At 37.5% G+C, this 27435-nt stretch overlaps 1 protein-coding gene across 3 annotated transcripts in view; it reads left to right on the plus strand.

Annotated features, from left to right (window-relative positions):
- The window catches only part of TRIM33 (tripartite motif containing 33), a 144729-nt gene that overhangs the window by 77506 nt on the left and 39788 nt on the right, over positions 1-27435 (plus strand). For all 3 annotated transcript variants that reach the window (XM_061410527.1, XM_061410529.1, XM_061410528.1), the window contains exons 5-6: positions 23895-24011; positions 26746-26860. In XM_061410527.1, the coding sequence (XP_061266511.1) occupies positions 23895-24011; positions 26746-26860 (232 nt within the window). The remainder of the gene's footprint in view (positions 1-23894; positions 24012-26745; positions 26861-27435) is intronic.

Consider the following 27435-nt stretch of genomic DNA (forward strand, 5'->3'; position numbering starts at 1 on the left):
GCCCCCAATCCCTCCCAGCATCAGAGTCTTTTCTAATGAGTCAGCTCTTCACATGAGGTGGCCAAAGTGTTGGAGTTTCAGCCTCAGCATCAGTCCTTCCAATGAACACCCAGGATTGATCTCCTTCAGAATGGACTGGTTGGATCTCCTTGCAGTCCAAGGGACTCTCAAGAGTCTTCTCCAACACCACAGTTCAAAAGCATCAATTCTTCGGCGCTCAGCTTTCTTCACAGTCCAACTCTCACATCCATACATGACCACTAGAAAAACCATAGCCTTGACTAGATGGACCTTTGTTGTCAAAGTAATGTCTCTGCTTTTGAATATGCTATCTAGGTTGGTCATAACTTTCCTTCCAAGGAGTAAGCGTCTTTTAATTTCATGGCTGCATTCACCATCTGCAGTGATTTTGGAGCCCCCCAAAATAAAGTCTGACACTGTTTCCCCATCTGTTTCCCATGAAGTGATGGGACCAGATGCCATGATCTTAAAAAATATTATTGACAAGTGTTTGACATATCTGATGGAACATTAGAAATGTTTGGGATCAGTACATTGATAGTTAAGCAAATGAGAACAAAGGATATTTATCAATTCCAAAAGAAAAAATGTTCAAGAAAGTATTACACTCCTTGGCTCAATATTGGACAGTGTTTACAATCACTTAGTAATTCAACAAGCAGTTGTATGCTTATTGAGTGCTTGGTATGGTATATTTCTGTGAACAAAGTAAAGTCACTGTCCCCATGACTTAATTTTTCATGGTAGAGTAAAACAAATAGTAAATAAATCATATGGTGATCATCATAGAGAAAAATGCTCTGAAGTTGGGACAGAGCACGTGAGCGTTACAGGTTTGCGGGGTTTTATTTTAAATAGGGTGGTTTTTAAAAGGCTTTCATGATGAAGTGGCATTTGAGTAGAGACTGAAGGAAGAAAGGGATCAGGCGTTGCTTAAATTTGGCAAGGAGCATGTTTCAGATAAAGCAAGTGCAACAGGCCGAGATAGTAGCATATTTAACATCTTTAAGTAACTGTATGGTCTGAGTGCAGATACCAAGGGGTAGATGGTTACCAGATGAGGTAAGGACAGAAAGGGCCAAATTATTTAGTGCTTTGTAGGTTTTTTTAAGAATGTTGCCTTCTACTGAGTCAGATGCTCAAGCTTTTGAGCAGTGGAATGGTTTGACTGATGATTGTTTTAAAAATATCACAGTAGCTCTAGTGAAGAGAGATTAAAGACTGAGCAAGGACAGAATCATGAGATTAGCTTGGAGATTGTTGTCAATAATTTTGGCAAGACATAATGGTGGTTTAGACTAACATTGGAGATAGTAAGATAGAGTCAAGTTCTGTATATGTTTTGAACTTGGATTTGATGCATGAAACTTATATGTGGATTTGTTGATATATGGTTTATATGAGATACCAATGACACCAAGATTTTTCGCTTTCATTCTTAACCAAAAGTAGCAGAATTAGGCTTGAATTTACTGAGGTGTGGAAGACTGAGGGAAGACATACTTTGTTAGGTGTATGTCGGGAGTTGATAGTTAAGTTTTGGCCATGTTAAATAAATTTGATATCTTAAACATTTTATGATAAAATTAGATTGAGCAGGATAGAAGTAGGGAGGATGGTGATGTAAATGTTGAATTCTTAACTGTGAAATTGATAAAGCTATTTAATAGAGGCCTCTCATTTTGGAAGGCGTCTCATAGACCTTCTGTCCCCATTATCATAGGTGGAGAGGTCCTCACACTCACTGTGCCTTCTCAGAACCTCTCAGCTCCCTTCACTCTGTCATTCTGAGGCAAGATGTCACATGCACATTTGGAGTGAGTTTGCTTCTCTCGAAATAAGGGTCGCAACTAAACCTTCATGTTCTAAGATCACGCGGTTCTGACTCTTCTATCCTCATCTGGAGTGAAGATGCTGTTGACTCGCTGGAGCTAGGATTTCTTCTCCACAGATTAAAAGAGAAAGCCCCAGGCCCCACTCTTCTTTACCACCAGTATTTACACCCTCTCTACCATTATCTGCTTTAAATCTGCTAGGACTAATATTATAGTCTTTACCCTTGTTTGTCATCTAAGAAACGCCCCACACTCCCAGGTCTCCCCTCATTTGCTCTGCTTTAATTCCCATAAAGCTTTCCATGCGACAGTATCTGATACTTGTTCTCTGTAAATCATGGTTTGTCATCAGCAGGGTCTCTGTATTCTCAGGCTCATTTTTGACCCCTTTCTGTACCTCCTTTGCTCTATGGAAACAGAGCTTCTGGACGCTGCTTCCACCGCGTCTTCTTAACTGGTGCTGTTTTCCTTTGATATCTCATGTGTTACTGGGCCTAGAGATACCAAGTAGGTCTTGTACTTGCTATTTTTTGGACCATTCTTCCTCTTACCTTCCTGAAAAATCTCCAGATGTTAATCTCAAATGCCATTGTTTGTATTGCTCATTGATACTTTCACATACAACCCTTGGGTCACTCCACTTTCTCTCTTACAGATTTTAGTTCCTAACTCAGTGGTAATCTGTGAAATTCTACAGTTCTTAGAAATTCTAAGAATTTCTGGCAGTTGTAATACGCACAGATCTGGTCCTTCTGACACTCTGGTCTTTATGTTTTTGAACTCTTCTGTAAGGTTTACGTCTTCTGTGTTTGCCACTCACATCTATGATCATGTGCTAGACCTTGGCATTTTCAATAATTATGTTCCATTTTAAGCATTCCTCTTTATAAACACCCATCATTCTAGCTCATTCTGCTTAGTACCAGACTTCCACAGTTATTCACCATACAGTGACTTATTTTAATCCATTGATTGTACGACTCTTTCACTTTACCTCATTTCTTTATGTTCTCACTTAACCCATTTTCTCTTTAATTTTATGGCTAATCATTTTCATTCCCTGGCATTTAGCCTTGACTCCCATATCCCACTTGGTTGAACTTCCTTGGCAGAACCACCATCCTGATGCTTTGCTTATGTAGTTACATACATATCACAGGAGAAAAAATACTGACACCAAGTAGTTGCTTTCCCAGTCCATGACCACTTAACCTCAGAGACACCCTAGTGTTGCCTGCAATTGTACTGTGCAGTCACACCTTCTCTGTCTTAAATGTCCAGCATGTCACCCTCTATCCTCACTCCCAGATACTGGTTTTGCTTCCTACTTCATTGAGAAAAATGAAGCAATCAAAAGAGTACTTCTGCAGGCTCCCTCTACCACATTTACATATCTACAAACACTTGCACCCACAGCTCTCCATTTCTGTTATCTTATTTAAACCCTCTTCCTCTATAGTGCCAGTTGCTCCAATTAATATACACTTAGATTCCATCTTATTTTATGTAGCTGGGGACATTGGTAGTTTGGCCATCTCTGCCAATTTCAGTTTTTTCAGTCTCTAGCAGTTATTTCTATCAGTATTTCAGTATTCTGAAACTTTTCTTCTATCTTTAAAAATGAAAGAAAACACCAGACTCTCTCTCTTTAACCTGCTTTTTCTACCAACAACTGTCTCTGTTCTTTTTTTATTTCTTGCAACAGAAGTTTTGAAAGAATTGCTTATAAGAATGATCTCCATTTTATCCTGTCATAGCCTTCTTTTCAAAGTTACCGGTAACCTTTGCATTATTAAGACTAGAAGTCATTTCTCAGTCATTGTCTTAATACCTTATATATCAGCAGCATTTGACAGTTGTTCATTTTCTCAGTACATTTTATCTGTTGAATACTTGGCTTCTTTTTAGTTTTCCTTTTACCACACTGATTGCTTCTCTAACGTTGGATGTGCCAGGCCTTACTCCATGATCTACAATTACAGTTTATGACTTTAAATACCATCCATATGCCTGCAATGTCCAAATTCATATCTCTGGCTCAGTACACTCCTGAAATTTCAGTTTTGTCTGTTCTACAGACGGTAGCATCTCTGCTTGAGTGCTTTCTCATATAGTACAGTGAACCCTTTAACAGCATGGGTTTGAACTGTGTCAGTCCACTTATATGTGGATTTTTTTTGTTTTTTCACTAAATACATACTGCAGTGCTACACAATCCAAGATTGGTTGAATCTGCAGATGTGGAATCAAGTATTTCAAGATCAGCTATAAAGTCATACTGGGATTTTTGACTGATTGATCAGTTGGGGTCCCTAACTTCTGCGTTATTCAAGAGTCAACTGTATATCCAAAATTGAGTTGATACCTACCTACTCCAAGCTGTTTCCCCTGGAAGCCTTCCCCATCTCAGTTTGTTGCAATTTTTCTGTTGCATAGGCCAGAAATCTTGGGATCATCTTTGACTTCACTGTTTTTTCATACCCAAAGCCAAACTTATCAGAACATCTTTTTGGTTCCACTTTTACAATATATCCCCCAGTCCCACAACTTCTACCTCATTATTGTTAGTTCCATGATACTAACATGGAACTAACCATGTTAGTCTCAACCACCATCATTTCTTGTGTGATTTGCTGCAGTAGTCTCATAAATCTTCCTCATGCTTCTAATAGTGTCATTCAGTTTATTCTTAGCACAACTGCTAGAGTGAATCTCAAAGTGTGTCACTTCCCTGCTCAAAATGTGCTGTGTTCAGAGTAAAAGATTTCTGTAGAGTCATATAAATACACATTTCATCTATTACTATTCTTACTTCTGACTCTGCTACAGCTATACTTACTGTTTCTAAAACATGCTAGGGATGCTGCTGCCTGCCTGTTTTCTCTAACTAGAACTTTCTTGCTCTACTCGTTTGCATAGCTGACTTTCATATATCCATCAAGTCTCTGATTAAATGTAGCTTTGCCAATGAGATCTACTCTGATCACTGTGTTTAAAATTGCAATTTGAATACAACATTGTAAAGCAGCTGTATTCCAATAAAGATTAATTTAAAAATTGCAGTTAACCGTTTTACTCCTTATGGTGCTGTTTTTTAAATATATAAATATATTTTTTAATATATAAAACATCACTTTCCAAACATATTCTGTAATTTATAGCTTGTTTTTTGTGTTCTTCCCATTGCAATGTAAGTTTTATGAGGATAAGTGTTTTATTCATTAAATCCCAATATTTTACACAAATTTAGACCTTTCATCTGTTGAATAAATATTTGTTAATTTAGGTATAGGGGAAGAAAGAGATAGTAGAGCTGCCTGAATATAGGAACTATCCTTTTTTTCCCTTTTTTTTTTAATTGGTGAAAAATTGCTTTACAGTGTTATGTTGGTTTCTGTACAACAATGCAAATCATATGTATATATACATTATATACACACACACGGAGGCTCTTTACATGTACCCTCCCTCTAGAGCCTTCCTCTCCCATTCCCACACCTCTGTGTCATCACAGAGCTCCAGGCTGGGCTCTCCATGTTAAATAGTAGCTTCCCACTACCTACCTATTTTATACATGGTAATATATATATATATGGGCTTCCCAGGTGGCGATAGTGGTAAAGAACCTGCCTTCCAGTTCAGGAGACTTGAGATGGGGGTTTGATCCCTGGGTCAAGAAGAACCCCTGGAAGAGGGCATGGCAACCCACTTCAGTATTCTTGCCTGGAGAATCCAATGGACAAAAGAGCCTGGTGGGCTATGGTCCATAGGGTCGCACAGAGCTGGACACAAGTGAAGCGACAGCATGCGTGGGTGCAAGCCATTAAACTGTGCTAGAGTTGTCTAGTCTAGCCCCATACTATTAATAGGGGCTTCCCTGGTGGCTCAGATAGTAAAGAATCTGCCTGCCAAGTTGGAGACCTGGGTTCGATCCCTGGGTCGGGAAGATCCCCTGGAGGAGGGCATGGTAACCCACTCCAGTATTCTTGCCTGGACAATCCCATGGACAGAGGAGCCTGGCGGACCACGGGGTGGCAAAGAGTCGGACCCGACTGAGCGACTAGGTGACATGATACGTGTATGTGTGTCAGTTCTGCTTTCTCAGTCTGTTCCGTCCTTACCTTCTCCCACTGTGTCAACAGGTCCGTTCTCTACTAGGTGATCAGTACCATTTTCTAGATTCCATATATGTGTGTGTGTGTTACTGATAATATATGATACTTTTCTCTTTCTGACTTTACCCTGTAAGAGGCTCTAGGTTCATCCACCTCACTACAGTTGACTCAGATTTGTTCCTTTTTATGGCTGAGCAACATTCCACTGTATATATGTACCGTATCTTGTTTATCCATTCATTTGTTAGTGAACACTTAGGTTGCTTCCATGTCCTGATTATTGTGAATGTTTCTGCAGTGAGCATTGGAGTACATGTGTCTTTGGATTTGTGGTTTTCCCAGGATATATCCCCAGTAGTGGGATTGTCAGGTCATATGGAAGACTTATTACTAGTTTTTTTTTTTTTTTAAGGAATCTCCGTATTGTATTCTGTAATGTCTGTATCAGTTCACATTGTCAACAGTGCAGAAGGGTTCCTGGAATTATCAATTAAATGTTGAAGGCTTCTTACCTTCTCTTTTAATTGGAGGCTCTTGCTCTTTTAATTGGAATATTTAAAGCTATTCCCTACACATGAACCTTCAACTTGAAAACTTTCAAAGATGCGAACGTGTGTTCTATCTGTGTCAGGCATGAGTGAAGTTGCACCTTGCCGTGTCTCCTGTTGCTGACAGTCCTTCAGCTCTACCATCTCCTCCCTCCTCTCCTTCTTCCCCTTCCTCTCCTGTTCACTTGATGCCAGCACCTGTATGCCAGCTTTTGTACTGTACGGTGACGTAGTGGTAAGGAATCCACCTGCCAATGCAGGAGACTGGGGTTCAGTTCCTGGGTTGGGAAGATTCCTTGGAGAAGGTAGTAGCAGCCCAGTCCAGTATTCTTATCTGGAAAATCCCATGGCCAGAGGAGCCTGGTGGGCTACAGTCTACAGGGTTGCAAAAGAGTTGGACATAACTTAGTGACTAAACAGCAGCTGTTCTTTTCAAGGTACTGTACTGTAAGATTACAAATGTTTTCTTAATTTTTTTGTGTTTGTTTTTTATGTATTACTTGTGTGAAAAGTATTATAAACCTGTTACAGTACTATATCACAGATTGTTTTAGTTGGATACCTATGCTAACTTTGTTGGACTTATGAAAAAATTGGACTTACAGATGTTCTCTTGGAATGGAACTTGTTTGTGTGTAGGAGGCTTATTGGATTTAGTGATGAGGTTAGGTTTAACTTTCTATTTTGTGCTTTAAAAATTAATTTTATTTTTGGCTGTTATTTATGGCTGTGCTGGGTCTTTGTTGCTACACGGGCTTTCTCTAGTTGTGGCGGGGCGGGGTGTTGGAGGCGCTTCTCTAGTTGTGGTGCGCCAGCTTCTCATTGCAGTGGATTCTCTTGTTTTGGAGCACGGGCTTCAGTAGTTGTGGTACATGGATTTAGTTGCTCCGCAGCATATGGGATCTTTGAGGATCAGGGATGGAATCCATATCTCCTGCACTAATAGGTGAATTCTTTTTCACTGACCCACCAGGAAAGCCCCTCTTGTGCTTTATTATTTTGTTTCTTTCCTGCCATCTTTTAAGTTAAACTTTTTGGTAATTTATTTTATATCCACTTTTGGCTTTTTAAGGTATTGCTATTTAGTTGCTAAGTCGTGTCTTACTCTCTTGCGACTCTGTCCATGGGATTTTCCTGGCAAGAAGACTGGAGTGGATTGCCATTTCCTTCTCCAGGGGATCTTCCTGACCCAGGGATTGAACCTGCATCTCCTGCATTGGCAGGCGGATTTTTTACCACTGAGCCACCAGGGAAGCCCAGTCTTAACATATTACAGGTTTTATAAAAGGTAGATCATGTTGTTCTAAACTACAAATGTCTAGTTACAACTGAGCTTCTCTCTAGTTGTAAGCCCAGTCTTCATATTAACCCATTTATTACTGGTACTGTTTCTCTACATCTCTTATGTTCCTTTGCCCTGAAAGCTGTTCTTCAGCATTTCTTGTTTTGCAGGTCTGCTGGCAATGAATATTGTCAGTTTCTTTGGAATAGATGTTTGGAAATGTGTTTACACTATTTATAAAATTTTGGACTGCCAGTTTCTTCTTTCCACATTTAAAGTAATTAAAGTCATTACTTTGTATTCTGGCCTTCTTTGTTTTTAATTATATCATTCATACTGTTCTTGACTGAATGTTGTTCGGCAGCTGTCTGGCTGCATTCAAGATTTTCTTTGGTTTTTACCATTTGAACCATGTTGTTTTTATGTTTGTATTTTGTTTATCCTGTGTGTGGTTCACTGAACTTACACCTGTAAGTTGATGGTTTTCATCAGTTTTGGAAAGTTGGCCATTAAAAAGATTTTTCTCTCTCCACATTCTACTGTCTTCTGGGAGTCCAGTCATACATTTGTTAGACACTTGATTTTGTTACACAGATCCCTGAGGCTTTGTTCATTTTCCTTCAGTCTGTTTTCTCACTTATTCAGTTGTTAAAACTTCTCATTTGTGTTCATTTTCGCTCACCCTTTTCTTCAGTCATCTCCCATTTGCTGCCAGACACATCCAGTGAATTATTTCAGTTATTGTACTTTTCTAGAATTTTAGCTTTTAAAAAATAGTTTCTATTTCTTTGCTGAGACTTCATTTAAATTTTGAGTAAATATACAGTAGCCTATTCGAAGTAGTTGCTTAATACAGCAGTTGGATTATCTTGGTGACAGTTTGTATTGAATAGGTTTTTCTTTACTTTGAGTCATACTTTCCTATTTCTTCGAATACCTAGTGATTTCTAATTGTGATTTGGATGTTATGGATGATATAGAAATTCTCGTTTCTTTTATCTTCTTCTGTAGAGTGTTAATTGTTCTAGCAAGCAGTTGAATTATTGGCTGATCACCTTGATCTTGTTGTGTAAGCTTGGTTTTACTCTTTGTAAGGATCTTTGGAAATCCAAGGTATTTCCCGAGCCTCTCAGCTTCTGAACTCTGTTTTTTGGAAGATCTTGTAAAGACTTGATTTTAGACTTCGTTAGGACAGAATAGGACTATGGTAGAATTTATTCCAAGTAGTAATTCAGGTTAGTCACTCAGTCATGTCTGACTCTTTGTGACCTCATGGACTGCAACACGCCAGGCTTCCCTGTCCCATCACCACCTCCCAGAGCTTGCTCAAACTCGTGTCCGTTGTGTCGGTGATGCCATCCAACCATCTCATCCTCTGTTGTCTCCTCCTCCTGCCTTCAGTCTTTCCCAGCATCAGGGTCTTTTCCAACAGCATCAGGGTCTTTTCCAATGAGTCAGTTCTTCACATCAGGTGGCCAGAGTATTGGAGCTTCAGCATCAGTCGTTCCAGTGACTATCCCAGACTGATTTCCTTAGAATTAACTGGTTGGATCTCTTTGCAGTCCAAGGGACTCTCAAGAGTCTTCTCCAACACCACAGTTTAAACGCATCAATTCTTCAAAAGCATCAGTTCCAAGTATAGTTCTTTGTTTCTTTTAATGTGTAGCCTTTCTGGTTTCTCAGATGGATGCCTGGGGAAATAAACAAAATCTCTTCTTCTACTGGCTCAGCTGGAATTCTATCTCCTAGAACTGCTTCTATCTCCTAGAAACTCCTAAAGAGTTTCTCTCTTTACAGTGTCAACTTTATAACAGCCACTCTTTGTTAATCCCTGCATAATCTCATCCTGTGTATTACTGCCCAGAGTTTGGTTAAGGATTTGTGAGGAATTCATTTTTTCTTCTCTTTGACCCCCCACTCCCCAATCTCACCCTACACAGCTCCTTCCATTCTAGTGCCCTACTCCATGAATTTCACTGGCTCATGGAGTCCCAAATCCTGATTTCTGCATCCTCAGCTCAGAGAGACTTCTGTGTTCTGCTTAGTTTCCAGCCCTCTGTGCTGTTATCATGTAATTGTCTTCAGACAGAGTGATATTCTCTAATATTCTCTAAAGAATTACAAGATTTTTCTGCTTACAGTCTAGAGACTGAATATAGTTGTATATTTCTGACTTGCTTAATAATCTTTGGTTGCAGGGCTATTCTGGTACTAGTTATTCTGTGATAGTTTAAGAGTGGAAGTCATCTTTGCTCCACCTTAATATTTTTTATCCCTGATTACAGTTTTCTGTATACTGAGAGAATGGTGTTTATGGATTGTTTTTGAGGATCAGTATGGTTTAACAGAGAGTAGTTGCTTAGAATCTAATGTCAGACATTTTTGTTAAAGAGTAACAAAAGAGTATATAGTGATGGTCCCTTGACTGGAACTGTATAAGTGAAATTTCTCAAAAATGTTTTCCTAAAGAAATAGCTTTCCTTGGAATTAGGCTTTAAAAAAAAAAAGCAAGGATGGATGTTTTGGAAATTTTGAGAAGCAGGCATCAGTTGTCAAAGTCGGGAAAGCAGGAGCACAGTGGGTAAGACGTGCATCTCAGACCAGGATCCATAGCGTCACCCACCTTCCCTCCTGATTGGGGGAAGGGATGATGCAAAGGAACTCCAGTTATGCTCCATCCAGATGCACAGGAGGGCTTTAGGGATAACCCTCCCTGCATGCTTTATCTGAGCCTCCACTTCCAGAATCTCCAGTTTTTGAAAGTAGCCTGGAGAGGGAAGTTGTTTTACTCTTAAAGAAGGGTATGAAATAAAATTTCCAATGCCAGAATGTACAGATTAAGCATGAGACCAGATTGATGGACACAAAGCACAAGCTACTACATTCTTAGGGAGGGGGTATCTCAAGGGAAGGCAGGGTCTTCCACATCTTGTCTCCTTATAATCCCATGTTGGGAAGGGTGCTGAGAACTGTGCCAAGCAGTGGGTTGTGAAGATAGGCGAAAGGGGTGGTTGAGGGAACAGCTGCAGACCTGCTGCTTCTAAGCTCACTCGCACCCCTTTTGGGGCAAAGATAGTTTTATTTATTTGCTCCCTTGGGTGACTGTTCCTTGGGTCCCACTTTCTCTAGGATGCCAACCACACTGGCTGTGTGCAAATGACTTACCTTGTGCATTTTAACTTTCTTTTCATAATATAAATATTCAGGTTTTGTATTTTTGTGAATTTTAATCAGAGGCCCTTATTCCTGCACTGTGTTCTCAGGTATATGAGCAGTCTCAAGCATAAGTTGGCAGGAGCTCTGGGTCTGCACAGTTTGAATACTTTTTGTTGCTGTATCACCAGAAAGAAAAACTATTTGGGGTCTATATAGCCTATTGAACTACCTTATATTTGCATGTTGGAGCTGGCTTTTCTAATGGTGTCCTCTTAAAACTCATTCATCTTCAGTGTTTCATGGGAGGCTAGGTTTTAACTGGGTTGCCCCCGTGACTTGGTTGCCTTCTACTAAAAGGTTGGAAATTAGTCTGAAGCAAAAAAGGTGGTGCAGAGAGGTTAGAAGAGGCTTGGGCCAGGTAAAAGATGCAGAGAGGGGAAGCCAAGATAGGACGAATCTCTATGTGTGATAAAAGTTTCCTGTTACAAACCTCTAATCCCAGGGCATGGGACTCGATTTACATACCAGATCCATCCTTTGCTTGATTGGGCTAGGTCTACTGTGCACAGCAGGGTGTATATATGTATGTGTTTTTGTAAAAAAATATGAGTGGATAAGGGTAGGTGTTAGGAACAATGCCTCTGTACCCACCTTGAGCTGCCCAGGGATGGATATATGAAGCAAGGACAAGATCCTTAATTTTAACATTTCTGGGCGTTTGCCCCTTGACTTCGAGAGACCATCATTGGTGGCTTCTTCGTAGTTCCCAGAGCCAGTGTCCTATCCTGCTGTAGCAGTGATTAGTGTCATGGAGTTAAAGAAGAAAAAGGGGTTACTTTTACATGCTGTGAGATCACCGCAATCTGCCTCACTGTGTTGTAACAGGGCAAATGCAGTAGTACACATCTGATCCTGGGTTCTTGTCTCCCTCAGTTGCTGCCCCCTTCTAGTTACTGTATTTGTCTGCACTTTGTAGGACTTCATGGGATTCCCTGGTGGCTCAGATGTAAAGTGTTTGCCTGCAATGTGGGAGACCCGGGTTCATTCCCTGGGTCAGACAGATCCCCCCTGGAGAAGGAAATGGCAGCCCACTCCAGTACTCTTGCCTGAAAAATCCTATGGATGGAGGAGCCTGGTAGGCTGTGGTCCATGGGTTGCAAAGAGTCAGACACAACTGAGTGACTGCACTGTCACTTTTCTAGTCATGGTATTTGTCTGTGCTGTGTAGGACTTCACAAGTCACTGATCTGGCGATTGCTTGGTGGCCTAGTTTGTGTAAATGTGTGTGGTCTTCTCCATGTTCTTTTGGGGCTTAATTGTTTACAAACTTCTTTTTATATTGAGAAAAATAGCCAAACCATCTTTAGCAAAAATGTTCTGTACCAGGTAAAAAGATCTGAAACATAAGCTTGGGGGCCCCTCATCTTGAAGTGGCGGGGAGGGGGGGTGGGTCTTGAACCATACTTTCTTTTATGTTCCCTTTTGCCTGTTTCCTATTTAGAATAAGATCTTCTGTCCTAAATCTAGATTCCTGCCCATTCCTCTGTTTCACCCTGACATCCCCCACCTCAAATAATCCATGTATCTCTATGTATGGATTGTAGAATATCTACAATTAAATGATTTGTGCAAAAATTTGTGATCCAGATAGCTGGTAGAAATGACATACAAATTCGTATCTACCATCAGTCTTCTCAGGAAGGGGTATGGCAACAAATCAGATTTTCCAATCAGACAAATTGTTTTCCTGAAGTGCATTTATTGTCAGAAAAGCAGCTTGTTTACTGTTCAATGTTCATTCAGCTCATTTGTTCAGTAGGTATTTGAGTACTCACCATGTACCAAGTACCAGGCTGGGTGATGATTATGCATATAATATACAAAAACAGAGATGGTCGTTGATGTTTTGGGAGCCTCACCATCTTTACGAGGCTCAGGATAGAGTAATGGTTCAGTAGTAGTTCATGATAATCTCCAAAAATAGTTCGTTTATTTTGCTTTTGCTGAAAAAGCCTTGTTAATTTTAGTATCGTAGTTTGTGAATCTATCCAACTGTCTGAGGAACTCATAGGCTCAATGAGTCAGTTACCTTGCAGAATGTTTGCTATGACTAGAAGTGGGCATGGCTGAGAGTTAGCTTGAAATAGAGGAATTTCAGAAGATTTGAGAAAGAAACATTCTTCAGAGTCATCAGGTACCATTTGGGAAAGGGACAGATTGGTTGAGATGTATGTTGCTAAAATTCTGTAAAGTGAAATCTGTATTGGTTGAAAATGGTTGATCATTTTTCCTTTGCAGCAGTGTAAGCCTGCCTGTCACCATTTATAGTTGATCTCTGATTTCTGTATGGCTGGTACTTAGCTTTGAGATCTTAGCATAAATGTCACTGTAAAAGAATCTTTTTCTGTATATCCAATCTGTATTTTTAACCGTCCATGTCCTCTCTGTCACATCACTATTTAAATTGTTTTCTCATTAATTAGAATATAAGGAAAGGAAGAATAGGACCCTGTTTTGTCTTGTTTACTGTTGTATTTTTAGCCTTTGAATGCTTCTGGCAAATAGAAGAATTCACTGACTGGATACTTTGAAGTCCTATTAATGACATATATAAGTCACTATGACATATATTACATATACATATTTTGTGATTTCATATGTATATCTTGTGACTTATATATGAGTGTGTGTATAGACATACACAGAAAAGTATTTAAAAGTGCAGTTTAGAGAATGACTAAAATGTAAATGAAATAAAATCTGGATTCTTGTCTTTTACTTAGCTACTTGATAAATGGAAATATTAGGTACTTTAGTTCTGTGGAAAAGAAAAAAAAAAAAAAACTGCTGAGATGCCAAATGGCATCGTCACCCAAGGAAGTTTGGAAACCTCTTGGCTATAGTTAATTCATTCTTTTTTTGATAGTAATTTGGGTTGTTTCTAATTTTGGCTAGTATAAAAAATAATAATAATTTTGGAGTCCGAGAAAATAAGATCTATCACCACTTCCACTTTTTCCTCTTCTATTTGCCATGAAGTGATAGGACCGGATGCCATGATCTTAGGTTTTTGAAGTTGAGTTTGAGTTTTAAGCCAGCTTTTTCACTGTCCTCTTTCACCCTCATCAAGAGACTCTTTAGTTCCTCTTCACTTTCTACCATTAGAATGTTACCATCCCTGTGTGTGAGATTGTTGATATTTCTCCCAGCAGTCTTGATTGAAGCTTGAGCTTCATCCAGCCTGGCATTTTGCATGATGTACTCTGCATGTAAGTTAAATAAACAGGGTGACAATATACAGTCTTGTACTCCTTTCCCTGTTTTGAACCAGTCAGTTGTTCCATGTGAGGTTCTAATGGTTGCTTTTTGACCCCACATACAGGTTTCTCAGGAGACAGGTAAGATGGTCTGATATTCTCACGTCTTTAAGAATTTTTCACAGTTGCTATGATCCGCACAAAGGCTTTCTTTCACATAGTCAGTGAAGCAGAAGTAGAAGGTTTTCTGGAATTCCTTGTTTTCTCTGATCCAACAAATGTTGGCAGTTTGATCTCTGGTTCATCTGCCTCTTCGAAAGCCAGCTTGTACATTTGGAAGTTCTCAGTTCACATACTGCTGAAGCCTAGGTTTAAGGATTTTTGGCATAACCTTACTAGTGTGTAAAATGAGTGCAGTTGTATGGTAGTTTGAGCGTTCTTTGGCACTGCCCTTCTTTGGAAGGAGGAATGAAAACTGACCTTTTCCAGTCCTGTGGCCACTGCTGAGCTTTCCAAATTTACTAATGTATTGTGTGCAGCGCTTTAACAGCATCATCTATCACAGCCTTGTCGTAGTGAATGGGCTTGCTTAATTCAAATATGCCATTATATATATATATATATATATGTATGTATGTGTATATATATATGTATATATATCTGTTTTAAAACTATGAACTCATTTTCCTTTAAAATTATTTATGCAAATACTTTGTCTAGAATTATGATGCTTTCTTCAGTAAAGGTTTGAATTTCCTTTTGCCAGTTCATTTAAGCACTACCAGGTTGAGGCTATTAAATACCCAAAATGAAATTGTTTTAGACCATCAGATGATGTGTACTTGGTCTAAAAATTCGTATAGTGTACTTTGTGACTACTACTTCTAAGGATTCATCTCTCTTCCACAGCATTATAGTAACTTTCCTTTAGTCCTGTAGAGGTGGTAGAGGAGCAAATGACTATTGGTGGCAAAGGTAACACACTTGTGAAACCATCATCACAGTCAGAATAGTGAACGTATTTTTATCATTCCCAAAAGTTTCACTTTCATATCTGAAAGCTGTTTCTGCTATATCTCTAATTCTAAGTTGACAGTTTTCTTTCACTACTTTATAAGATGTAGCTCTACTCTGTTATGGCTTGAATTGTTTCTAGTGAGAAGTCTGTTGTCCTTTTTAAAAAAGTTAATTTATTTTAATTGTATTTCATTACAATATTGGGATGGTTTTTGCCATACATCAGCATGAATTGGCTACAGGTATACATGTGTTCCTCCCATCCTGAACCCACCTCCCTCACTACCCTATTGCTCTGGTTGTCCCAGAGTACCCGCTTTGGGTGCCCTGCTTCATTCATTGAACTTGTGCTGGTCATCTATTTTAAATATGGTAATGTATATGTTTCAGTGCTGTTCTCTCAAATCATCCCACATTCACCTTCCCCTCTTGAGTCTTAAAGTCTGCTCTTTACATCTGTCGCCTTTGCCGCACTGCATGTAAGATCGTTGGTACTGTCTTTCTAAATTCATGTATATGTTGATATACAGTATTTATCTTTCTCTTTCTGACTTACTTCACTCTGTGTAATAGGCTCCAGGTTCATCCCACCTCCTTGAAACTGACTCAAATACATTCCTTTATAGCGGAGTAATATTCCATTGTGTATAAGTACCACTACTTCCTTATACATTCATTTGCTGATGGACATCCAGGTTGCTTTCATGTTCTCCCTATTATAAATAGTGCTGCAGTGAACATTGGGGTACATGTGTCTTTTCCAATTCTGGTTTCCTTGGTGGAGGGTGTATGCACTGCAGTGGGGTTGCTGGGTCTCATGACAGTCCTTTTCTCAGTTTTTTAAGGAATCTCCAAACTGTTCTCCATAGTGACTGTACCAGTTTTCATTCCCACTAGCAGTGTAAGAGGGTCGCCTTTGCTCCACACCCTCTCCAGCATTTCTTGTTTGTAGACTTTTTGATGATGGCCATTCTGACTGGTGTGAGATGATACCTCGTTGTGGTTTTGATTTGCATTTCTCTAATAGTGAAGTTGGGCATCTTCTCATGTGTTTATTAGCCATCTGTATGTCCTCTTTGGAGAAATGTCTAAGTCTTTTGCCCACTTTTTGATTGGGTCATTCATTTTTCTGGTATTGAGCTGCATGAACTGTTTGTATATTTTGGAGATCAACTCTTTGTCAGTTAATTCATTTGCTATTATTTTCTCCCATTTTGAGGGCTGTCTTTTCAGTTTGCTTATAGTTTCCTTCATTTTGCAAAAGCTTTTAAGTTTAATTGGGTCCCGTTTGTTTATTTTTGTTTTTATTTCCATTACTCTGAGAGGTGGGTCATAGAGGATCTTGCTGTGATTTATGTTGCAGAGTGTTCTGCCTTTGTTTTCCTCTAAAAGTTTTATAGTTTCTGGTCTTACATTTAGGTCTTTAATCCATTTGAAGTTTATTTTTGTGTATGGTGTTAGAAACTGTTCTAGTTTCATTCTTTACACATGCAAAACTATAATAAAAAATCTTCCAACAAACAAAAGCCCAGAACCAGGTAGCTTCACAGGTGAATTCTTCCAAAAATTCAGATAAGAGCTAACACCTATCCTACTCAAACTCTTCCAGAAAAATGCAGAGGAAGAAAAACTCCCAAACTCATTCTACAAGGCTATGATCACCCTGACACCAAAACCACAAAGATGCCACACACAAAAAAAACAACAGTCCAGTATCACTGATGAATATAGATGCAAAAATCCTCAACAAAACTCTAGCAATAAGAATCCAACATATTAGAAAGATCATACATTATGATCAAGTGGGCTTTATGCTAGGAAGCAAGGATTCTTCGGTATTTGCAAATCAATCAGTATGATATGCCAAACTGAAAGATAAAAACCATATGATTATTTCATTAGATACTGTTCTGTCTTTATTCCTCTGTACATAATATATCTTTTCTCCTCTTGGTACTTAAAATTTTTCTTTATTATCAACTTTAAGCAGATTGAACACAATATATCTTTGTGTAATTTTTAAAATGTTTCTTGTGCTTGGAGGGTGTTGAACTGCTTAGATCTATGTACATTTTATAGTTTTTGTCAAATTCGGGGAATTTTATTCCACTGTTACAATTTCTTCCAATATTTATTGCCTCTTCCCTCTCCCTCCCCATTTGGGGATGCCAGTCATACATGTATTAATTTTATTACAGTTGTCCTAAAACTCACTGTTCCTCTATTGGTCTCTCCTCCAGTTTTTTTCTGTTTGATTTCAGATGGAATTAAGAGCAGGTTGGATGTTACAAAAGAAAAGATTAGGAAATTTGAAGAAAGGTAGCAATGTAAAGTAACAGCTTGTTCTACTAATGAAGTTTTCAGTAACTGAAACATGAGTTGATGTCATTGTGTTCCTTTCGTGACTTAGTTTTTCTTCTGTTCCTTTTCTATTTAATGAGAATTGTAATGTCTTCCCCAAGCTTTCTTGAGATTTCTATCCTTTTGGTTCTCATCATGTGTGCTCAGAGTGCATGCTCTCTGCAGCTGTTCAGTTCAGTCGCTCAGTCGTCTCTGACTTTTTGTGACCCCATGAACCGCAGCACGCCAGGCCTCCCTGTCCATCACCAACTCCTGGAATCCAGCCAAACCCATGTCCGTCGAGTTGGTGATGCCATCCAACCATCTCATCCTCTTTCATCCCCTTCTCCTCCTGCCCTCAATCTTTCCCAGCATCAGGGTCTTTTCCAATGAATCAGCTCTTTGCATGAGGTGGCCAAAGTATTGGAGTTTCAGCTTCAACATCAGTCCTTCCAATGAACACCCAGGACTGATCTCCTTAGGATAGACTGGTTGGATCTCCTTGCAGTCCAAGGGACTCTCAAAAATCTTGTCCAACACCACAGTTCAAAAGCATCAATTCTTCGGTGCTCAGCCTTCTTCACAGTCCAACTCTCACATCCATACATGACCACTGGAAAAACCATAGCCTTGACTAGACAGACCTTTGTTGGCAAAGTAATGTCTCTGCTCTTTAATATGCTATCTAGATTGGTCATAACTTTCCTTCCAAGGAGCAAGCATCTTTTAATTTCATGGCTGCAGTCACTATCTGCAGTGATTTTGGAGCCCAGAAAAATAAAGTCAGCCACTGTGTCCACTGTTTTCCCATCTATTTCCCATGAAGTGATGGGACCAGATGCCATGATCTTAGTTTTCTGAATGTTGAGCTTTAAGCCAGCTTTTTCACTCTCCTCTTTCACTTTCATCAAGAGGTTCTTTAGTTCTTCTTCACTTTCTGCCATAAGGGTGATGTCATCTGCATATCTGAGGTTATTGATATTCCTCCTGGCAATCTGGATTCCAGCATGTGCTTCCTCCAGCCCAGCATTTCTCATGATGTACTCTGCATATAAGTTAAATAAGCGGGGTGACAATATACAGCCTTGATGTACTCCTTTTCCTATTTGGAACCAGTCTGTTGTTCCCTGTCCAGTCCTAACTGTTGCTTCCTGACCTGCATACAGGTTTCTCAAGAGGCAGGTCAGGTGGTCTGGTATTCCCATCTCTTTCAGAATTTTCCACAGTTAATTGTGATCCACACAGTCAAAGGCTTTGGCATAGTCAATAAACCAGAAATAGATGTTTTTCTGGAACTCTCTTGCTTTTTCGATGATCCAGCAGATGTTGACAATTTGATCTCTGGTTCCTCTGCCTTTTCTAAAACCAGCTTGAACATCTGGAAGTTCATGGTTCACATATTGCTGAAGCCTGGTTTGGAGAATTTTGAGCATTACTTTACTAGCGTGAGAGATGAGTACAATTGTGCGGTAGTTGGAGCATTCTTTGGCATTGCCTTTCTTTGGGATTGGAATGAAAACTGACCTTTTCCAGTCCTGTGGCCGCTGCTGAGTTTTCCAAATTTGCCTGCATATTGAGTGCAGGACTTTCACAGCATCATCTTTCAGGATTTGAAAGAGCTCAACTGGAATTCCATCACCTCCACTAGCTTTGTTCGTAGTGATGCTTCCTAAGGCCCACTTGACTTCACCTTCCAGGATGTCTGGCTCTAGGTGAGTGATCTCACCATCATGATTATCTGAGTTGTGAAGATCTTTTTTGTACAGTTCTTCTGTGTATTTTTGCTACTTCTTAATATCTTCTGCTTTTGTTAGGTCCACACCATTTCTGTCCTTTATTGAGCCCATCTTTGCATGAAATGTTCCCTTGGTATCTCTAATTTTCTTGAAGAGATCTCTAGTATTTCCCATTCTATTGTTTTCCTCTTATTTCTTTGCATTGATTGCTGAGGAAGGCTTTCTTATTTCTCCTTGCTATTCTTTGGAACTCTGCACTCAAATAGGTATATCTTTCCTTTTCTCCTTTGCTTTTTGCTTCTCTTCTTTTCACAGCTATTTGTAAGCCCTCCTCAGACAGCCATTTAGCTTTTCTTCACTTCTGTTTCTTGGAGATGGTCTTGATTCCTGTCTCCTGTGCAATGTCACAAACCTCCATCCATAGTTCATCAGGCACTGTATCAGATCTAGTCCCTTAAATCTGTTTCTCACTTTGACAGTATAGTATAAGGGATTTGATTTAGGTCATACCTGAATGGTCTTGTGGTTTTCTCCACTTTCTTCAATTTCAGTCTGAATTTGGCAATAAGGAGTTCATGATCTGAACCACAGTCAGCTCCCGGTCTTGTTTTTGCTGACTGTATAGAGCTTTTCCATCTTTGGCTGCAAAGAATATAATCAGTCTGATTTCAGTGTCAACCATCTGGTGATGTCCATGTGTAGAGTCTTCTCTTGTGTTGTTGGAAGAGGGTATTTGCTATGACCGGTGGTGCGTTCTCTTGGCAGAACTCTATTAGCCTTTGCCCTGCTTCATTTTGTACTCCAAGGCCAAATTTGCCTATTACTACAGGTATCTCTTGACTTCCTACTTTTGCATTCCAGTCCCCTATAATGAAAAGGACATCTTTTTTGGGTGTTAGTTCTAGAAGGTGTTGTAGGTCTTCATAAAGCTGTTGTTGATTCCTTATGGCATTATCATCTCCCTTTTGCATATTGCCTTGAGTAAGGAACATAACCTCAGTTTAAAATTCTCCCAAGTACTATTATGAAGTCTTTATGTATGCTGTAGGTCTTTTGTTGTTGTTGTTGGATTGAGGTATTTTATTTTAAACAATGCAAATCATTTTAAAATATTGCTAAAAATATCAGTGATAAACAGCTTTAAGCCTTTACTGTGCTTTAATAAGCAAAATAGTATGTTTATTTAAGTGTTTTATATTTTTTTGATCAATTTAATTCTTGGACTAATCCTGTAAGATATGATTATTCTATATTTTTCTGAAGAAGACCTGAGACATAGAAAGTTGTCCAAATCATGTTACTGTGACGACTGTAATATTACTTAGTTATTAAGTCTTTCTAAAGATTTAATGAGAATCCATGTAAGATACTTAGCAAAATGCCTGAAAACATTGTAAGTTCTCAAAATGAGCTAATTGTTATTTCTAGATTGATAAATGCTTAGATAAATTATGTTTGGACTATTTTTCAGTAATCTTGAGGATAGAATAGGTGAGTATACTGAAAAAATTAGCTATAAATGGATACTTTTTGTAAGTGGATGATTGGTTCTGTGGGATTGAATCTGTGCTTTAATCTATGCTTGAAAATTTATATAATTTGTATTTATGAAATTTTATAGATAACTGATTTAAGGAAGAAACTGAATCGGAATTGCTACATATCAGGTTTAAAGGATGTTTACCTAGACAATCAGTTTGCATACAAACTAAGATGATATATTTCCCTGGAAGTAGCCAGAGTAAAATCTTATCAACTGTTAAACACTCTGACAGTTACTAAGAATAATTACTTGGCAAATAGAGTGGCATCCTTTTACAACTCAGGGTCTGATAAGACTTTAAATGTGCATTCAGAAGTTACAGTTTGCAGTTTTAGCTAAGTGATTCTCAGCCTTCGGAAAAATCCTTTATTCACTTCCCATACTTATGAGAGCCCTCTTTTCAAAAACTTAGCAAATAGCTTTAAATAATAGTTTATTTCTCAATAAATTGATATATATGTATAAGCATAATGATTCTGTTCAAAACATGATAATTGGTAGTATACATGTTATACTGAGTTTCTATAATTCTAGCCAAAAGGAGAAAAAGTCTTAACTTGTAAGCCCATCATTACTAAGTTTGCGTGCGTAATTTTTATATAGACATGTTGAAATACACAAAATAAGTCACTGTGGTGAAGAATTCCATGTTAAGAATCACTGCTTCATATGCAAGATTAAAATCTAAGAAACTGCATATTACATATTAAAAAAATTGTGCTTGATCCATTTATTAGTTGTTCTTCCCTCTCATTTCTGAAGTATTTCAACTATTAACATTGATTCGTTCAAAAAGAAAACTCTGTTAGTTTATTCTGTTAGCTAAGAGAATCAGAAGGAGCTTGTAGCCAAAACTACTGTATTGTTCATTTGGTTTTCAAGCTCGTTAGTATTTTTCTTCTAGTAATACAGTAGACATTCATTCAAGTGAATGGAAGCAAATCTGATTATCAGTGTTTTACCAATCTTGATGGTTAACTGTTATTTATTATCTGAGTCCACCTTCAGCAAAATGTACAGTTGTGTTTAACACCTGGTACCTCCCTGTTTTTCTATCTTTGTCTTTTCCTTAGCCCTGAAACTTACAGATGACTTCAGAACTGTGTGCTTTTGTACATTCAGATTGTTTACCCCAGTGAAAGCTCTTACCTTTCTCCCAGGTTTGTTTACCTAGAAAGGTCTTACTCACCCTTTAACATCCAGTGTAGATGTCAACACCTATATGAAGGCAGAAAAGGGAATATACTGTCTCCTAGGTGTATCATGGTGTATTTGCTTCCTGCTTGTTCATATGAATGCAGTAAGACATTTCTAGAAGTAGGATTCTGAAACATTATTTTGAGTTGAGAAAAGAAAATTGTACAGATTTAAATTTCATGAATTAAAATTTTGTAAGTTATGGTACTAGTTGACCTTTCTGCCCAATGCCTTCTTATTTGCTGACATATTTAAACTCTGGGTCAAAAGATCTTTCTTCTTTACAATGTAAAGCTTAAGTCAAAAGGGTTAGCGTGGAAATCTCATATTCCTGCTTTGTCCATACAGATTAAACAAAGTAAAATTTCATTTTGGCCTTTGAGAAATAAATGGTATAGGAAATGAATCAAATGTTGTTCCTTTAATGTTTCTTCAATGAAGGAATAGTCTGGCTCACCTTTGTAACAGAACCTCTTTTAAAAGCCTTTTAAATTAAAATACTCACATGCTTTTGTGCTGTTTAGTTAATATATCATACAAGTTATCATGTGCTAGATTTTACATTGTAGATAGGTTCTTTTTTTTTGCTTTAAAATTTTTCTCCTTGAAAATCATAAAATGATATGCCTGTTATGTATATTTCACTATAATAAAAAATTCTTAATGCACAAAATAAAAACCTCATTTGCCAGCTATTTTGTGTAACCGCACTCACCCTATTGTTCTAAACTTTGCATTCTAATTCTCTCAATTTTTCCTTTACATCTTAAACCCCACCACTCAGCAAACTTTCCTTTTGTTAACAACTTCATAGCCTTTCCTCCTGTATTTACCACAATGGAGACCTTTACTAAAGGTACAAACATTTAGGTGCTCATAGCCTTCCTCTGCATCTCAATTTCTGCTTTTACTTTAATGATCTGTGTCCACATAGACAATGAAAACTTCTTCAGTGCCTTGAGCTTCTCTTTTCTGGCAATCTTTTCTTGATTCTGCCTTAGCTAGGCGTTCAGTTTTTAGGTTATATCATGGATGTTATGGCTCCAGTTAAACTTTCAAATTACCAAAAATGTTGATCACTGCGACAAAGTCAGAGACCATTGTTCAAGCTTGTTTATTCAGCTATACCCATTAGTACTGTACCCTGATCCTCTGAACTACTGTCTTTAGAGTTCTAGCTGATCTTCCCCTTCTCTCTTCTTCAGATCTTTTATATTATATTTCTGTATGAGTTTCCTGGTGGCTCAGATGGTAAAGAATCTGCCTGCGATGCAGGAGACATGGATTTGATCCCTGGGTCGGGAAGATCCCCTGGAGAAGGAAGTGGCAACCCACTCCAGTATTCTTGCCTGATGAATTCCATGGACAGAGGAGCCTGGTGGGCTATAGTCCATGGAGTTGCAAAGAGTTGGACATGACTGAGCAACTAACACACACATATATTACAATAGTAGCAGTGATTTTATGATTTTGAAATTGTGGGAAGTTTTCCCACCTTTGAAAGTATTTTGTGCAATGTGATTATATTTTCTGATTTAAAATGTATATAACTCATGCCAGTATTTGGATTTTTAAAAAATGCAATCCTGAATCAAAACTCTAATGTAAGAACACTTGAGCAGTTTTGAGTGATTTTGTTTGTTTTATAGTGGATTCACTGGGTCAGGTTAAGAGTGAAGGGGAATTGATAGTTAAAAGTTGCTGGTGATGTAAGGGGTGTGTGTCCTTCTTAGAATGTTGATCATTTAAGGTTTCAAGATTGACTCATCCAGCAGTTTTCATTCCCAAATCACAGTCATAAATTTTCTGTTTTAAATGTAATTTTTTTTTTTTTGTTTGTTTTGAAGGTATCAGTTTTTGGAAGAAGCTTTTCAAAACCAGAAAGGTGCAATTGAGAATCTACTGGCTAAGCTTCTTGAGAAGAAGAATTATGTTCATTTTGCAGCTACTCAGGTGCAGAATAGGTAAGTGTGGTTCCTTAAAACCAAAATTTCACATTAAGGATTATTAAACACAGTGGGTCCAGTTTAAATTTGTTTTCCTTCTATATTAAGCATATATAGAAAAGATTTTTTTTTTGAGGAGTAAATGATTTGAGGTTGGATTATGATGTTTATTAAAGAAAATTTAATTCACTAAAATTTTGGATACTCATTTAGGATACATCATTGACTGTTATATAGTTAATATCACTCTAGTCTTCATAAGGCTTAGTTAAGTGTAGAAAAAGCAATTATTGTATAAAGAGTTAAATTATAAAATTTTGACTAGAGACTGTGGAAGACAGAGGAGAGAATATGAAGAACGGTGGGCAAATTTTCCATCTGTAAAACAAACATTAAAAACAGTACTTATCAAAAAAAAAATAAAATAAAATAAAAACAGTACTTATCTTAGTTGTATTATTATGAGAACACAGTTTCTGGCACATAGTAAACCCTCAAATTTTAGCTTTTTAAAATCACCAACACTAGTTTTTAGAACAACAACAATAGTTTTTAGAAATCCTATTTTTGTTAATTTCTAAATTAACTAAATTTGTTGATAAAGCACGTGGGACTGAGACTTTTCTGGTGGTCCAATGGTTAAGACTCCATACTTCTACTCCAGGGGCCATGGGTTTGATTCCTAGTTAGGGGACTCGGATCATGCAGTGTGGCCACAGAAAAACAAACAAAAACAGACACAAAAAACCCACAATGGCTGTTGGGACTAAGTTCATAAGTGAGTAGGTTAAGAAGATTAGGACTCTTAAAGGAGTCCTTGCCGACAAACACTTGGAGCTGGCATAATTAAAACCCCTATGTTCCTAGAGGTATGAATAAGGGTTCATATGTTTTTATTCTTTAGACTCACAAAATTAAGACTTCTAGGATCTCTAGAATATTAAGATTAATTTTTGATGATTTAAAAAGACCCATTAAATACTTAAAATATTGAAGATGAATGAATGGTGATTATATAGTATATTAGGTAATAATATGTTAGACATTAAGAGATGTTATAACTTTCATCCTAAAAGGTTATACCAAAGGAAAATAGAGGCTCCTCAGAGAGTGTAGACAATATGTAAATATATATACACATATACTAGTCAGGAACCACTAGTTCTTGTGGTTATGTCAGGATGTTTTTTATGCTGTTATATTGTAGATGATATTGGAGAGGATAACTGTCTTCTCATAAATTACAGGTGGTTATCCTTTTCAGACAAAGGATAGAGAGAGAATTCATATGCAGTCCTGTATTTTTATACCATGTATGTTATGCATATTTTGTATAAATGTTCCTCAGTCTGTATAGACAAGTGAGGCTTATGTGTCGTATGATTACAGATGGTTGGAGAAAGAATTTCATCTCCAGAAAGCTTTAAAATAAAGCATTTAAGATTAAAATCTATAATTATACTTCTTTTAAATTCTTCGATGACTTTTCTCCATTTTTTAATGTACATTCATTTATTTTTCTCTTCCTTTACAATTGAATGTGAATTATCCATGCTTAAACCTAGGGGTGTTTGACTCTACTGTCAGCATGCTTAATGATTTCAACCTTTGGCTGAATCTTTTTTTTTTTTATTTTTAAATTTATTTATTTTTAATGGGAGGATAATTGCTTTACAATGTTGTGTTGGTTCTGCCATGCATCAGCATGAATCAGCCATAGGTATGTGTATGTTCCCTCCCTCTTGAACATCCCCTTCCTTTCCGAATCATTTTGAGTCATGTATTTCTTAGCACTAGTAATTAGCACTCTGATTTAAAAAAACTTGTCCTGTACTCACTTTAATAAGATAAGGACAGCACTGAGTAAAACTTTCAAACCAGTGCCTGATGTACAAAGGAGGGAAAACTACATTCTTGATCCAGTGTATTCAAGTTATTCAAATTTGTACTTGATAAATGAAAGGTAATTTTAGTGGTTGAAAGTGTTAGTTATAGTTTGTATAAAAGTAGAATGTGTAAAAGTTGAAGGTTACCATCTTATGATTGTTTGTTAACATTTTATGTATTTACATTTGTGGGATTTTTCTCTTCCTATTTTATAAATAGCAAGGTATTGGCTATTTCATATTTGCAACCAAAATTTTTATAACTTAATGGTAGCTTGTATTTATTTCTAAAACATTTAACAGCTATTTTTATAAAAGGAATGAAAGTGTTTTATTCCCTTAAAACATTTTGAGAAGTAAGTCATTTTGAGAAAAACCCATGCAATGAGTATATATGAATTCACATTTGAAGTAGTTATAAGTGAACCTAAATGCTTCTACGCTTCCTGCTATTTCAAAAGATAATAGTATTGGTTGCAACATTGGTTCTTTGCTCATTGTTCTTGAAAAGCACTATGATTAAATAGAACCAATGTGCCATATTTAACACTAACCAGCAATCATTGATGGCAGATGTTTGTATATCACTTTCATGTCATAGAAACTAAAGGAGATTGCCATGTAGTGTAATAAACTGTCCTTTATGAACTTAATTTAAAATTACTAAATATTTAATTCATTCTTTGTCTATATACATAACTTGTTTGGGCCAAATTGAGTGGTCAGGCCTGCCAAAACATAAGTTGTACATTTGACATAAATTTAATTACTCGTTTAAGTGCCCAGTTGGATGAATTTCTGTTACAGTTGGTAATTCAGAGACGTAGGATAAGTCGATAACCTAATGATGCATTTCTCTTATTCAGGATAAAAGAAGTAAATGAGACTAACAAACGAGTAGAACAGGAAATTAAAGTGGCCATTTTCACCCTTATCAATGAAATTAATAAGAAAGGAAAATCTCTCTTACAGCAGCTAGAGGTATGGTTCAAAGCCAAAATAAAACAAAAACTGCTTCTCTTGCTCTTTAGCTGTTTTTAATGTTTATTGAAAGCTCTTTTAGATTGGTTGTGGGGGGTATGAAAGTAAAGTCAGTTAAAATTTTTTTCGTGTGTTTTTTTAATTGGAAAATCCTCTTTTCAAGTTAGTTACTTTATAGCCCAATTTAATTAATAATACTTTAGCTATATCAGTTAGGAGATAGTGTTGGCCTCTTAGAAATGAAAGAATTATTACTAAAATGTGATATAAATGAAGACAAAGCTGACCTGCCACACTCCCTCTTCTCCCCTCAGATGGGCCCTCAGTTTAACTTTTACGTGTGAATGTATATTGGGAGTCTTACTGACTCATGCGGGTGCTTCATTTTATTTTTTAATGTTCCATAGTTTTCCTAAAAATGCTATTCATTTTGAAATTTATAAACTTTAAATTTACTGGTAATTTTGTTGTATTATGTCTTTATGTTGCATATTTTGAGGTTAATATATGATTTAAATTTCTAGATGAGAAGCCAGTCAATTTGTGAAATCCAGATTGTTTTAATCAGAGACTCT

This window comes from Bos javanicus, chromosome 3 (assembly GCF_032452875.1).
Source record: "Bos javanicus breed banteng chromosome 3, ARS-OSU_banteng_1.0, whole genome shotgun sequence".
Taxonomy (NCBI): Eukaryota; Metazoa; Chordata; class Mammalia; order Artiodactyla; family Bovidae; genus Bos; species Bos javanicus.